The following is a 16,377-nucleotide window of genomic DNA, read 5'->3' as shown; positions in this document are numbered from 1 at the left end:
CAGCTTCAGTGTAGGTGCACATTTGGAAATAACTCGGCAGAACACCCTTTGGAAGAACATTTACAACACAGTTTACAGTGATGAGAATTCAAATAGCAGATTCAAGTCCTTTTAATATTGTGCCTAAATTGCTGTTGTATGGTAAGTGGAAACTGGAAATCTCTTCACAAAAAAAATACTGATACAATGTACAAAATGAAAATATTACAACCATGAAAGTCTAGCCATTATTACTGGGATCAGAGTTGACCCTGTCTGGCTAATACACAGAGGCTACATCTTCAGTGATTATCGCTGTGAGAGGAATCAAAGTAAATCAAGACCATTTAACTATCACATGAGCTTTAGTTATACAGCTAGACCCCAACACAGAAAATGCATGAGCATTTGATTTCTTTCAAGTCTTTTCAGAACATTAAGTGGAATTAAAAACAAAACAGCAAGCTGTCAGACTTGGAAACAAATCTGACTCCAATGTGCCACATTTAGCCTTTCTGCTCCAGGTTTCAACACAGTGCAGTTCTATCACAATATAAAAACATCTCATTCTAATAACCAACAAAAGAATCAGCTTTACTTTACAACTGCTGAGATTGGTGGATGCTAAAGTCCTCGTAGGATTGATTAATGAACTTGAAATGTATGTCTGGTTGATGCCAATTCTTGACTGCTGTGAGAAGGAAGTTAAGGCATTGCTTAACAAAACTCAAGTGTGAAGGTATATTTCACACACCAAAACCATCTCAATATTTCACATTGTGTTTCTATGGGTCTGTTTTCCAAGCCCCTTCTGATTCAGAGTAAGTAGTGTCCAAGCTAATCACACACAATGATGTAGTTAATGTCAGGCATTTCAAAAGACCTGACTACCATATAACAGTGCATCATGTGCGTCTTCACGGTTTTATTATGGGCTGCTCCTGTGTCATCCTAACAAGTCAAAGGACAGGACATTTCTCTCCCATCACATTTTCCCCCACCCCTTTTAAAATACATCCCTTCAACTGTTAAATCGTGCTGACAATGTCCATGGACAGCCTTGATGCAAGATCGTGGATGACAATTACTAAAACGCTTGTGAATCCTTCAGATTTTGCAGTCAAGGTTCTGCAGTCATTAACAACATTCTGGCTGGTAAAAAAGTTACAAGCTATGTTCAAAGCAGTCCATTTGGTTCAAATGACCTGGTTTACTCAAGTGAGCTTCGCTATTGACCAGTAACTTTTAACATTCACTGGGAACAATTTTAATTACAGAGAGAGGAAAACAATCTTACAAATGGGAAATTATTGCATTCAAGCCCTGTGAATACATCTCAGCTGTGGGCAAGACAGAGATGTAAGAATGTAAATATTCAAAGATGGAACAAGTCCTCAAGTCTGCTTTAGTTACCACATTACATACAATTACAAATTACATATCACCTTATGTTACATATTGTTCTCAGAATTAATTAATTTGATCCTAAAAAGTATTAAGACCATTAAGTCTTAATATTGCCAAATATCAGTAATATTAATTTTGGCCAGGAATATATTATTTTCATCTGAGATTAAGGCTTTCTTAGTCTTTTTAAAAAATCTAGTCATTATCAATTTGCTGATTGCGGGAGCTCACTGCGAGAAAACAATGTGTAATAATAACATTTAGTTAAATTGTTAAAACAGATTATGGGTGCGTGTTAAGCAGTGTTGAGTGAGATTTTGTCAACCCCTTTGAACACAGAATACTAATAGACACTGTGATTAGTCTGGATTACAGCCACAGCTGTAGTTTTCTACATTTAGGCAGTCAAATGCACACTGCTGGAAGTCACCAAACTTCCAGGAATGAGTGACTACTCTGCTGGTCACTCAAGTGAGCTGCTCCAAAAGAAATTTGCTTTTTAAATATTTATTCCAGGGTATGGGGTTTGCTGGTTGATCTAGCAATTATTACTCACCCCTAACTGGCCTGGTGGCGAGCTGTCTTCTGAAACTGCTGCAGTCCATGGGGTTTAAGTATACCCACAATGCCAGTAGGGAGGGAGTTCCTGAGTTTTGACCCATCCACACTGAGGCAACAGAGATATATTTCCAAGTTTGATGGTGAGTGACTTGGAGGAGAACTTGCAAGTTCCTACGTATCTGCTGCCCTTAAATCTTTCTAGAATGTAAAGATCATGAGTTTGCAATGTGCTTTCTAAGGAACCTTGGTGAACTCCTACAATGCATCTTGTGGATAGTACATATTGCTGCTGTGCATTGACTGTGGGTTGTGCTTCAAGTATTGTTATAGAACATTCCCCAGTGTGTGGGAGTGTAGCTATCAAACTCATTACTTGTGCCTTGAAGAGAGGTGATCAGATGAGTTACTTGCTGCAGGATTCCTAGTCCCTGACATACTCATGCAGCCACTGCATTTATATGGCTAGTCCAGTTCAATTTCTGATCAATAGTAATCCCCAGGATGTTGATGCCAGGAGCTTCAATGATGGTAATTCTATTGAATACCGAGTGCTGACGGTTAGACATTTTCTCTTCAGAGATGGTCATTCCCTGGTAATTGTGCGATGCAAATGTTATGTACCATAGGGACTTTTAAAAAAAAATGTTTTTGAAGTATAGAAAGCTGCTGTCATGTGCAGAAACCTACAGGAATATATCAAGACCAGAGTTGGCAGCCTGTATCTCACGTCCTAGTGTCAAAATGTGTTGGTGAGTGCCAGATTAGACTATTATTTCACACTCTGCAGTTGTGTTTATTGGAGGCAGGGTGTTGGTGGTTGTGGGTTGGTTTCTGCCTTGTTTCAGGGTTGTCAGTTAGAATTGAATCCTCTTCACCCTGACAAGAAAAGCCAGCTCCAGCCAGGATTGAGATTTGCCACCTCGGAATAATGGGGCTCTGGCTGATTTCACTGCTTTCTCAGTCTGCTTTTTAAGCTTTCAAATGAAACACTAGTACGAATGAGGTAGGAACTATACAAGTGGTGAACTATTATTTGATGCTTTCTGTCACTTACAAACAGCATTCAACTCTTATTAATTTAACAATCTCTTCAGTTGTGATGAGTACACAATGTGTACATTTGCAGCCACGGTATTAAATTCCAATGGTCCCATAATCAATGGAAAGCACAGTCTATAAAGGTGTTAACTAAACTTATTATGGTGATTGTCTGGTATTCATGTCCACTGTCTAATACTGCAAAAGCTTAACTACACATGTTCTCTTTCTAAAAAAAATCCAGTGCAAATGATGGAAGGTGAATTGCAGTGAGGGATCAGGTTGTCAGTGAGAATGAGTTTTTACCCCACTACCTTCTCTTAACTATCAGCACTCCATTAAAAGTTTCAACATGTTCTGGGTTGTAATCAACAATGGCTGACTTGTAACACACAAGTATTTTGTTGGCTCCTGAATACGTAACAAAACGTCACAGTTACTTATCAAATGGAAAATGCTGATCCTCTTATGTTTTGGAGTGGAATTAACTGCTATTGTCTTGAGACTGTTAAGCACATGAGGAAGAAAGGGACAGAGTGAAAGGGTGAGCTGAACATAGGCTAGAGTTGATCTATTAAGCTGAATCACCAGCTGTTTGTACAGTATGAATGTTTGCATGTGACAACAAAGTTATTGCAAGAGGTAACTGAAGCAGACACGAGGAATTTACAGAGCCACTCAGGATTAAATGCTACGTTTCGGTGCACACCTCTGGCAGCAAGCAGCCAAATTCAAGTCCTTCTCCTGATTCTATCATACTGTTACGGAGTCTGGGAGCAGCATTCTGTGTACATATTATGTCCACCCTCCTCCACCACCCACCCCCCCAGAGCCTTTGCTACCTCTGGACGATGTCACTGATTTCTTTCACTGACAAGAGCAGTTTGGTAAAGTCCTGGCTGGCTGAGCAAATCTGGAGCTGACGGAGGTTGCTCTCCAGCTTGTTGATAGCCTCCCTGAAGGCAAACTTGTTGCGCATCTGCTGGATGGAGTCCACGTAGCTGGTGCAGAAGGTGTACAGGTTCTTGGCTGCCTCCAGCACCGCGCTGTGACTGGCCATCTGCTCAGAGTTCCTGTCAATAGCCACGCGGAGCGCCTCAGTGCTCTCCAAAACGGTGTCCTTGGTGATATTGGCACTGGCCATCCTCTCGGGCTGAAGCCGGGTCTTGCGCAGAGACACCCTGGTGGAGATGAGGGGGATGAAGGCTGTAGTGGTGGAGGTTTGCTGTTCGGTGCTTGGGTTTGGTAAGGCAGGTTGCGTGGAGGATGAGGAGGCAGCTGACGGCCTCGTTGAGGACTGGGACTTTGGTGCTGAATGGAGGGCGGGCCTTTTAACTGCATCCCCTGGTGGGGGGGCCTTTGTAGCCTCCCCACCTGAAGTGTCCATGACCGGCTTAGGCTTGACGCCTGTGGCAATCTCGGCTGTGGCCTCGTGGGTCGGACTCCGAGGCGGCCGAAGGGATTTTGTAGCTGGTGGAGGAGGGGGAGCCGGCTTGGATTTCTGCAGTTTGCCCCGGTCCCTAACGGGAGCTGACAGCAGCTGGTCAGAAGCCTGCTTGAACCGCCGTGCCCTCGAGTCCTCAGTCAGCTGGTTCATTCCCCCAAGGAAAGAGGTGGAGCTCTGCTTCAGTGCAGAGGCAGCCAGGCTGGAGGAGATGGGCTCCTGTGGGGAATTTAAGGCACAAATCTTCCCACCTTCGTCCTTGTCCTTGTCCTTGAGGCCAAGACCACTGGACACAACAGTCCCTGGCTGCCTGCGGACAAGTTTTGGAGTCGATGCTGGTGGGCTGGAGCTGGGACTGGACTCCAGGTTAGCAAAAACATCATCATTTAACTCGTCTGTCTTTTTTGGCAGCCGAGGAGGAGCAGTCATGCTGCCCCGAGGCACCACGTCCACTTTAGTTTCGTTTGTCCTTTTCCGAGGCAACGCTGGCTTCTCAGTCCTGTCGCAGCCAGAGGCCAGGACAGATTCTGCCGGCTTCCCCACCGACTGGAGATCTCGGGGCAGCGTCAGGGCTTTCCTCTCCATCTCTTTGCTGCCTGGAGGCATAGAGGACGCAGAGCAAGATCTCATGAAGCGTTTGGTGTTGGAGATTGGTTCCTCTTCACTCCCCGCAGCTTTGCTGGACGTTAATGTGTTGGATTTCTTCAAATGTGGAGAGAAGAACCCAGTCGTCCCCAAGAAGCTTCCATTGGTGACTCCTCCACCTCCATTGTTTGCAGTTTGTGCCACAGTGCTAAATGAGTGCTGCAATTTACTCAGATCGATTGCGTCAAGAGGGGCTACGCTATTGAGAAAGGCTCCGTTGTTTGTATCTTTCCCAGTGCTGGTGTCTTCCAGTGCCTCTCCCTTTCGCTCCACCTGGCCGTCCGTGTCTCGGAATGAGCTGCTGCGCTTGGGAGGGGCGGGTGCGGTCTTCTTCTTCTTTTTGATAAAGGAGCTGAAAATGGAGCTGGATTTGCCTTTCTCCTTGGTGAAAGACTGCAAACGATCATCGTCCAGGTTGCTGTCCTGGTCTCTGTCCTTGCGTGGCAGCATGGGAGAAACTGCCATCTCATGATCCCCGGAATCTGTGCACACAGAAACAAACGTAAACACTCACATTCGCTGGATTGTGCTCTCGGCAACCAAAATTATCCTCAGTTGTGATGAAAGGCTGCTGAGCAAAACCTTTAACTCTGCATTTCTCCATACATGCTGCCTGACAGGCTGAATGCTTCCAACACTTTTAATTTTATAACTTACGCTCTTCAATTCCAAACCAAAAAGAGCACTACTCTAAGCTGCAACAGCAGTGAGACCTAGGTGTACCTCAGAGTACAACAGGATCTTGATCAGATGGGCCAACGGACTGTGGAGTGACAGATGGAGTTTAAGTTAGATGAATCTGAGGTGAGCAAAGGAAAATCAGGGCAAGACTTGTACACTTAACAGTAAGGTCTTGGGAGTGTTGCTGAACAAAAAGGCCTTGAAGTGCAGACTCATAGTTCCTAGAAAGTGGAGGTAGACACGATAGTGAAGGCAGCATTTGGTAAGCTTAACTTTATTGGTCAATGCATTGGTTATAGGAGTAGGGAAGTCATGTTGCAGCTGTACAGGATGTTGGTTTGGCACTTTTGGAGTCGTGCATGCAATTCTGGTCTCCCTGCTATCAGAAGGAGGTCGTGAAACTTGAAAGGGTTCAGAAAAGATTTACAAGGACGTTGCCAGAGTTGGAGGGTTTGAGCTATAGAGAGAAGCTGAATAGGATGGGGCTGTTTACCCTGGAGCATCAGAAGTTGAGGGGTGACCTTATAGAGGTTTATAAAATCATGAGGGGGTTGTTAGGGTGAATAGACAAGGTATTTTCCCTGGGGTCGGGGGATCCAAAACCTAGAGGGCATAGGTTTAAGGTGAGAGGGGAAAGATTTAAAAGGAGCAACCTTTTCATGCAGAGGGTGATATGTATATAGATTGAGCTGCCAGAGGAAGTGGAGGAGGCTGGTACAATTGTACATTTAAAAGGCATCTGGATGGGGATATAAATAGGAAGGGTTTAGAGGGATATGGGCCAAATACTGGGAAATGGGACACGATTAATTTAGGATATTAAATTAATAGGTCAGCAAGGACGAGTTGGACTGAAGGGCCTGTTTCCATGCTATACGCCATCTTTAAGTTTCTCTACATATGAGTAAGTCACTAAAAGATTGTAGGACAAATGAAGAGATGCTAATAAAGTACAAATATCCTGGGATTTATTAATAACAAGGGTAAGGCAGTCATGCTGCATTTTTAGAATTGGCTAGAAGATTATATGCCGTTCTGGATGTCTTGCTTGACAACGAATGTGAATGCATCGAAAGGACAACAGAAGAGTTTTACAAAGACTGCTCACAGGTATGATAAACTTCAGTTATTAAGATACATTGGAGAAGCTAGAATTGCGTTCTATGCAGGAGAGAAGGCTTAAAAGGGATTTGCAAGAAACTTTAAAGGCATAAGGATCTGGACAGAATAGATGATAGAAACTATTCTTACTCGTGCAAAGATTGAGAACGATAGGGTACAGATTTAAACTAATTTACAAGAGAAGCAAATGTGATGTGAGAAGAAAGCCTTTTCACTCAGTGCTGGATTCAAGGCTGGAATGTAGTGCTTGGAAGTATGGTGGGGGCAGTTTCATTCAAGGCATTTAAGGAGCATTAGACGATTATTTGAATGCCCAGGTTTATGGAGACGAGCAGGAAAGTGACACTAAGTCATGATGCTCATTTGGTGATCCGGTGCAGACATGGTGGGCTGTGGGACCTCCTTCAGCACTGAAACAATTCTGCAACTCTGCCGAGTGATCATACTGACTTTAGCAACAGGTACTCTACCAAAGCTAACTCTATTTGCTCGTGAGCATGCAGGGGGGAGAAAAGATAGGTGGGTTGGCACTGCGGCTGTGCACGGTGGTTGGGGGGGATGACGGTGGGTAGGGAAAGGATGGGTTGGCACAGCGACTATTTGTGTCAGAATTGTTTGAGAGTGTGAGGCAGATGGTAAAGCGAGGAACCTGCATTCAAATCCAACTCAGACTAGTGTGAAAAAGGGTGTTACTGGGATTTTAAAGGAAGTAGAGATAATGGATGCACTAGAGTAGCAATCTTTCAATACGTCCCAGGGTTGGAAAATTATCAATGTAAGATACTTATTCAAAAAGGCATGTAGTCAAAACTAATTTTAGGCCAGCTAATGTAGCATCTGTCATTGAGAAAACAGAAATCCATTATAAATAATACATTAGCAGAGCTTGTGGGAATACATAATATACCCAAGTGGACTCAGTGTGGCTTCATGGGTGGAAGTCAGCCTGACAAATGTATTCAAACGCTGAGGTAACAAGCAGGACAGATAGAGGAAATAAGTAAATTTACTGTATTTGTATTTCCAAAAGGCATTCGATAAGGAACTGCATGCAAGATTATTAAGAGCCCAAGGTGTTAGGTGTAGGGTATGATGAATAGCAGGAGTGGCTAATTAATAAAAGACAAAGACTTGGGAGGAAAAAAGGGGAGCATTTTCAAGCTGTCAGCTTCCCTAACTAGTGGAAGGCCACAGGGATTAGCAACAGGCCCACAGTTACTTACAGTATCTGTCTGAAAGACTGGAGGAGGTAAGTGAATGTACTACAGCCAGGATTATAGATGACAAAAAAGATGGGAAAGACAAGTGTGAGAATGGCACAAGAGTTTGCAAAGGGTTATAATTAGGTTAAGCGAGTGGGGAAAAAGGTTGGCAGATGAGATATAATGTGGAAAATATGAGGTTATGTCTTTTCGCAGCAAGAACAGAGGAGGTGACTTCTTTAAATAGAGAAAGTCTACAGAAAACTCTGACACAGAAGCTGGGATACAGGGAAAAGGCAAGGAAGTGGAGTTAAGGCCTATTAGAGCTGTCATACTCTATAGTGAATAGTGCAGCAGATTCAATGAATCAATGAATCTCCTGCTCCATCATATGGTCCTGCGTAAGTTGAAGCTCATAGTGCTACATTGCTGGATCACCTCCTATGGGGCAGTGATTAGCAGCTTCACCCAGAAGCCAGAGGGTGTCTGATATAGTAGAGAGAACCTTCCTGTGGATCAGAGTTGAGGCAAATTATTTGCTGCATTGTCAAGCAGGCTTTACCAAGCTTCGTCTAAAATGGAGTGTGTTCTGATCCCAGGACTAACAATGACACTCACTATGATCAGCACAAAAAAAGGAGAAAAATAAAACAAGAATGTTAAATGTTGCACAGTAGGCACACCACTCAGTATTCAACCCCTGGATATCTTATTAATGAGACCTTACAATTCAACTAAGACAAAAGGTAAAACAAAACAAAGTCACAGCACTTTTGTTCTGGTTTCCAGAGATCTGCACAGTTTAACTTTAGTTCTGGTACGACATACGATGTGATAAGGATAGATGAGGTGTTGGGTGGGAGGTGGCTCAGGTGCTCTATACATGCCCACACAGACCAGTTAGGATGAAACACATGCTTCTGCAAAGCCGCGTCAAGTCTGACTTTCCAAGCTCAGTGCGTGACCCACACATTCCTTACTAACACCCACCCCCTGCATGAAACGTACCATGTTGGCTCAAGACTTTAAATATTGAATGGGACACCTCCTGAACTTCAATTGGCTCTTTGCTCTCAGTCGTTTTGCGCAGGGTGCGTGTTTTGGTTGGCAGTTCTGGTGCCTGTGGTTTGTTGCTGCCACAGCATTTCCCTCCTTTCTTCCCGAGCTCTTTCTCAACCTCTGCAAAACACGTAACAAGGAGAACATTCCCAGACTGTTAAACAACATGTCATCTTCTGAATAAATCATGGTGAGCTTTTCAAAAATAAATGTAGGTGTGGGCGTTCAGACAACCTGCTCACTTCTTCAGCCAGCTGAGGTATGGAAAGTTAGTGAACAACTAAACAACAAAAGGTGCGCAATATTTAACAGTTTACTGATCTACTAAAATAGAAAACATAGCATCATGTACCTGCTTACATTACCCACAGATTAATATTAAATTTTGCATTAAAAACGAAGTTAAAAATCCAATTCTTTGATCACAAAAGAGTTAGCAGCAAATTCATGGATTTTTGCTGCAATTACTGACACACACCTTCCCCCACCAATCTCCTGGGGAAGCCTGACACACACACATTGTAAATTACCTGGTAGAGTTACCCCCACCATCCCAAATGCACCGACAAACATGACACATTCCCTGAAAATATTAGAATGCTCCTTTTGCAAATTTTGGTAATTATTTCTATATAAAATAGACATTGAGGATCCTGCATGACACGGATATTGCCACAAATCACTGAAAACATTGGCACAATTACAATGACTTCTGTATCCTAATTTTTCAAACTCTGCTCTACAAAAGTGATATGTTTGTAGATGGAGTAAATTGTGTGGAAATACATTAAACAAAGTGAAAATAAAATAATTTGGAATTTTGTTTGATGCACATGCTTGCTCTTGAGAGACTGAAACCAGCAGTGTCTGGTTATCCGTAATATAACACAGATTGCCTCAGCCATAAGCACTCACCCTCTGATATACTTGATTCTTGGAACATTGTATCAAAAGCGCGATGGATATCTGCAAATGATGGTCGGTCTCCTGGGTTCCACTTCCAACCTAGAGGTGAGCAACATGGTTAGAGGTTTTCTAACTGAAGTAAAGATTTCTCAACCATCAGTCATATCACAGCTGTTTTTCAATGCAAACCCACCTACGGGTTTTGAGGAAAGCCAGTAAGCTGCCTCTGTTCTCAGTGAAGGTTAAGCCCTGTGCAAAGTGCAGCTATCAGCAGTGTCTGTCCAACAAGCAGCCAGCTGCAATCTAAACCCCACACTCAATTGCACCAGTTCCTTTCAGCTCAATCCACCATTCAAACCATTGTTGACTTACTAATAGACTGTTGTTTAATCATCCTTTTTTTAAATCTAGAGAAGATCTGATCTTCATTTCTACATGGACTGGCTGAAGTAAACAACACAGCTGCATTTTAAGTAGAACCTTGTTCAGAAACAGAGCAGGAGGATGGCATACCCACTGGGTGAGAAGTGGGGTAGGATAACCATTAGCACAAACCTGAAGGACTAAGTAGCTTGTAAGCTCCATGTAAAGAGATTTACTTTAAGACACAAAGCAGCTCGACATTGACATAGTGACTACATTAACTTCATTTTTTTGTTTCTGAAGTTCACAGTTTTTCTGTGGTAATGTAGATATTTAGGAATCAAGACAAGGGAGAGGTCAAAGGCAAATAATAAATCAATCCTTTGTATTTGCAGTTTTTTTTTCAAATTACCTCATCCTGCCAAACCTATTGCTGATCAATAAAATGTTAAAATATTTTTATATGCTGCATATTTCCAATTGCCATTATTTTGGTTATGTTTTTCTACCTTCATTGAGTGTGGCTAGGTCAACACTTCCTGGCATTCATTGTCACAATGTAGCAAGATGCAACCATTAGGTGGCTCTCGTTTCAAAAGCAAGTTTCAGTATTTGGTCATGTGCATTGGTCAAGTGGCCTCTTTTGTGCTGCAAGTATTTTTAAAATTCCTTCCAAGAATTTCAGTTTTGGCACGGTCAGTATTGATTACTCATCTCTCTAACAGCCTTTGAGAGTGTGATGGTAAGATGTCTTCTTGCCATTGTAGCACATGTAGTAAAGGCACTCTCAGTGCTTTTAGAGACTGAGTCACTGGTTTATGGCTTAACAACAGTGAAGGACCAGTGGTATAGCTCCAAGTTAGGATTCTGCGTGACTATGGGGAGTAGGATCGAGGTGGTGGTGTTCCCATGTACCTGCTGTCTGTCTTTCCAGACTATGGAGATCACAGGTTTGCAAAGTGCAGAAGATGCATCAGCTAGATGCTATAGTGCAGAAGTAATATTATTACTCAAATACAAACCAAACTGGTTATAAATTAACTCCTTGTGTACTCACATGCTCGCATCAATTCATAGACTTTCTCTGGACAGCCCTCAGGCCGCTCCATCCTATAGTCCTTTTCCAACAGGTCATAAACTTGCGAAAGGTCAATTCCAGGGTAGGGAGACATGCCGTAAGTTGCAATCTCCCACAGGAGGACACCAAATGCTACAAGGAAAGTAACGTGCTATGTTGGTTCAGATATAAAACATGGATTCTTTTCTTTTCAGCAATTCCAAACAAAAGCATCTGCACTACAAAGACATACCATTAGTTCCACCATGAGACAAATTAGTTTTGTTCAAACAACAATTCTAAAAAATGGTCAAATTACTGAAGAGAAACAAAATAAACAACGGCAGGATGATTTAATTATATATTTGTGGAGGGTAGTTGTCTTCAGGATCTGTTACAGTTAAAAAGGACTGAAGGTTAAGATGGATAGTCATTCATGTCTTCCATATTATTTCAATCCATTCAGCAGTGATCACTGATAACACAATCATAAGGTGATAGGGGTTGGGCAGGAAGGGATTGAAAAATGAATTAGATAAAACACACAAAAACTAAACATTGCCGCTGAAATCAAATGCTAACAACTCAGCTTCTTGACATTGTAGGCATCAACCAACACACCCGCAGGCAGCAACCAGTAACAGTCATCAGACTTGGATGCCAGAGTTGCAAGACATAATATAAGTAAGGTAGGGGGCTGGAAGAGGAGGGAAATTCAGAAGGTGGCTCAAGCTGATTGTTTGCATTTATTTTTAAATAGGGTGATGTTTCTTTAAGGTGAAAGTGAGGACTACAGATGCTGGAGATCAGAGTCTAGATTAGAGTGATGCTGGAAAAGCACAGCAGATCAGGCAGCATCTGAGGAGCAGAAAAATTGAAGTTTCAGGCAAAAGCCCTTCATCAGGAATGAGGCAGGGAGTCTGGGGTGGAGACATAAATGGGGGGGGGGGTGTGTGCTGAGGAGAAGATAGCTAAGAGTACAATAGGTGGATGGAGGTGGGGATAAAGGTGATAGGTCAGAGAAGAGGGTGGAGTGGATAGGTGGGAAGGAAGATTGGCAGGTAGGACAGGTCATGAGGGCGGTGCTGAGCTGGCAGGTTGGAACTGGGGTAAGGTGGGGGGGGGGTTTCTACAACTGGTGATGTTTCTTTAACTAGACTTCACTGTTCCAGATAGTTTCCTCCAAAACACTTGCACTCAGTGCAATAATTTTAACAATGTATGTTATGATTATTCAGGAGCAACCACCACATACTTACCCCACACATCGGATTTGATTGAAAATTTGTTGTATGCCAAACTTTCTGGAGCAGTCCATTTAATGGGAAACTTTGCCCCAGCATGTGCTGTATATGTATCCCCTGTCATTAATCTACTTAGTCCAAAATCAGCCACTTTAACCAAGTGGTTCTCCCCTACAAGGCAGTTCCTAGCGGCAAGATCCCTAGGAAAACAGTAAAAGGAAGAATCAGATTCTGAGTGAAAGTTAAAGAAACAATTAGACCCTGTGAGAAATTACAACTTGATGCTAGAGAAGATCTAAGTTAAAATTAGATTGCTTGGATGCTGTATTTGCCTTGAAGGAACCTGCAGCAGTTTGCTAAAGACTCCATTGTTTAGATTAAAATGGCTCATCATTTTAAACACACGGATTTTAATTTTAAAATAGCAATTCCCTCTCCGCAAATACAAAATGCACCTGTAGAAAATAATTCAATCCTGAGTGACCAGTATATATGGAGCAAGTGCACAAATAATACTTTACTTACAGAAAACATTTTGCAAAGGAATTTTTCCGTACCTTGAAAATAATCAACTTTCACTTCGACATAAACACGCTATCACAGCATGTGCAATGAACTCAGTGACACAGGCTTTTTTTGCATCAGTGAAGGAGCTTAGGTTTGTCCAAACCAGTGCTATGTTAACGATTGCAGTCAATGACACAACAGGTCCTAGCTAGAAGAGAGATGACTGGGTAATGCTAACACTGTACTCTATTCTACAAGGAGCTAGCATGTAAATATAAGTGTGACAAATTTGCTGCAGTGAACCATAGTCTTACCTGGTGAACTTAATCACACTCTGAGTACTAGGGCAACGTACCTGTGAATGAAATTTTTCTTCTCCAAATACTCCATCGCAGAGGAGATCTGAGTTGCCATGTATAGCAGCACAACAGCATTCACTTCCTCCTTGTTGCAATCACGTAGATAATCTAGGAGGTTACCGTGAGTCATAAACTCCGTGATGATGTAAAACGGAGGCTCCCGGGTACATACACCTTTGGAAAGAAATGACACAAGGACTTATCATAGAATGTGAACAATACATTTACGTGGTGTACAATTATAACAGGTGTTGGGTGAGTGAACTATTGCACAGCGAGGTAAAAACAATGACTGCAGATGCTGGAAATCAGATTCTGGATTAGTGGTGCTGGAAGAGCACAGCAGTTCAGGCAGCATCCAAGTAGCTTCGAAATCGACGTTTCGGGCAAAAGCCATTCCTGATGAAGGGCTTTTGCCCGAAACGTCGATTTCGAAGCTACTTGGATGCTGCCTGAACTGCTGTGCTCTTCCAGCACCACTAATCCAGAAACTATTGAACAGCACCAACTTGTGAAAGTGGCTTTCTAAATAAACTTTTAAACTGAAGACTTGTGTTCCATGTAGCCTATTCTTCCAAATCTTCCAACCGGGTTACTGGCTGCCATTTTAGAGCCACCTATTTTTGTGCCTCCTTTCTTAACAGAGATTCACTGTTCTATTAAAACCCTGCCTTGGTTTCTATTACAGCTCTGTTATACATATACAAAAACAGTAGACAGGGAAAGATTAGCTAATTCATTAAACTGTTTGTAACCTGCTCCCAGTTTCATCTCATTCTTACTAAAGTTAAGCTCCAACTTGATACCATGAGTTTTAAAAAGAGAATTCCCAAAGTCCTCAAATCCAGAACATTCAAGAAAACCATCTCAAATCTTAAAATTTTCAGTAGAGCAATTACATTTTTAAAAATCAAATCCTAATAACATTAACTAGGTTATACAGGAGTCGAAAAACATCCCAACTTGCTTTAGCAGAATGTCCGTGATTCCCTCTGTAAATCTTCCCCCCTTCCTTAAAACATGCTTTGTTGGCCAAGCTTTTGTCACCTGCTCAAATATTTGCTGATTAAACAATGAGTGAGCTTCGAACATGAAACTTACCAACACAATGTACAGTTGAGGTGAATTGCAGAGATACATTTAAGGAAAGCTCAATGTACACTTGAGAAAGAATAAATGGCCCTGCTAAAAGGGTTAGGTGAAAAGGGCTGGCAAGAGGCTTGTGCAGAGTGTAAACACTCCACAGATCAGCTGGGCACAGCTTCTTTGCTACACATTCTAACTCTGTACAGTTCTGATACACAGTGAACTGCGCCATTACCGAGTGTAAACATTGCCTCAGGAGTAACAAATATGTTAAAAAAACTATAGAATGACTATTTGTAGATTACTCTAAAGATTTCACGAGTCAAAGATCATACTTAGGGGTCAAGGTTTCGCAACATATTACGCCCAGCAAATTCAAGTGAAACTGCAAACTGCGATGCAGTCAGTTCAATATATTTCAGGACTGCTGTCAGCACATGTAGTTCACTCTTCAACATCCCATTCCCAATGATAGTTCAGTACACAGGATTGCTGTTTAACCTACTGAAAATGTAACCTCATTAAACATGCAGCCACAATTATTTTTGTCATAGGTTTAGAAAATACCTCTGGTGGTGTTTTGATTCTAAATTGTAGTTATTCACTCTATTCTCCAGCCTAATTTTATGTCCTATAAAATATTCACCTTCAAAATTTAGCTTCTCTTAATGCCACAATCCTGTAGCCCCTTCAAGTAATGCAATCCAAAATCCATTGACAATTTGTGTTAAACCAAGTTGCTGCTAATTCCTGATCTTTGTGCTTTTATTTATAGATCCGTGTTTGCAAATTTAAATTCTTCATGTGCCATTAATGAAGACAATTTCTCTTTCTAAACAACAGTGCACTCATACACTTGACAGTAATAAGTCACCTCATCTGAACACTTACCTAGCAGCTGTACCAGATTAGGATGCTTAATTTCCTTCATAACTGCAGCCTCCTTCAAGAATTCTTCCACTTCCATGGTATCTTCCTGCAGAAGGAGAAGAGCTCTGCATTAATCCTGGAGGAGCAAAGAGTAGGGGGATCCTGGTACTACACAAGAGAAATTGGGATGTATCCACTGGCAACATTAATTGCTCTGCTGCGAGAACAGACAACAGGCATTAGGTTAATCTCAAACACACCACGTGACTTACTCATATTTGTAGCTGAAATATCAGTGCCTTTTCCCCGCAAACAACATACTCTATCTTGTGCTGCACATATTTGTCAACAGGACTCATAAAAAAACATTTTGGTACACATGATTTGGAGATGCTGGCGTTGGACTGGGGTGTACAAAGTTAAAAACCACACAACACCAGGTTATAGTCCAGCAGGTTTATTTGGAAGCACTAATTTTCAGAGCGCTGCTCCTTCATCAGGTGGTTGTGGAGTATAAGATCATAAGACACAGAATTTATGGCAAAGGTTTACAGTGTGATGTAACTGAAATTATATATTGAAAAAGACTTGTATTGTTTGTTAAGTCTCTCATTTTTTAGAATGAACATGTTGGTTTCAGTTCTTTCATAAGTAAATCGCAGAACATTTTTAAAAGTTACATTCTCAGGTAAACTTTAACCATTGTGGTCATGTCAGCCCAGATAATGCACTGAAGGTGTGAGGTGCCCTGTGCCACAACGGTCAGACTGATTCTAATCTAAAAAAAACAATGTGTAGAATCTTACATGGATTCATGCAGTTTTTGAGCAAAAGAAAATGTAATTCT

General features: G+C 41.9%; 1 protein-coding gene across 3 annotated transcripts in view; it reads right to left on the bottom strand.

Moving 5' to 3' along the window:
• Nucleotides 1-96: 96 nt before the first annotated feature.
• Nucleotides 97-16,377, bottom strand: part of abl1 (c-abl oncogene 1, non-receptor tyrosine kinase) — a 187,400-nt gene continuing 171,119 nt past the window's right edge. For all 3 annotated transcript variants that reach the window (XM_072565964.1, XM_072565966.1, XM_072565965.1), the window contains exons 5-11: nt 15,552-15,636; nt 13,571-13,748; nt 12,724-12,908; nt 11,465-11,617; nt 10,054-10,143; nt 9,088-9,258; nt 97-5,556 (exon numbers count right to left, since the gene is read on the bottom strand). In XM_072565964.1, the coding sequence (XP_072422065.1) occupies nt 3,824-5,556; nt 9,088-9,258; nt 10,054-10,143; nt 11,465-11,617; nt 12,724-12,908; nt 13,571-13,748; nt 15,552-15,636 (2,595 nt within the window). In that variant the 3' untranslated portion in view covers nt 97-3,823. The remainder of the gene's footprint in view (nt 5,557-9,087; nt 9,259-10,053; nt 10,144-11,464; nt 11,618-12,723; nt 12,909-13,570; nt 13,749-15,551; nt 15,637-16,377) is intronic.

This window comes from Chiloscyllium punctatum, chromosome 49, assembly GCF_047496795.1.
Source record: "Chiloscyllium punctatum isolate Juve2018m chromosome 49, sChiPun1.3, whole genome shotgun sequence".
Classification (NCBI taxonomy): domain Eukaryota; kingdom Metazoa; phylum Chordata; class Chondrichthyes; order Orectolobiformes; family Hemiscylliidae; genus Chiloscyllium; species Chiloscyllium punctatum.
Note: the sequence above shows the minus strand (reverse complement) of the source record. Positions and strands in the feature narration are given on the sequence as shown.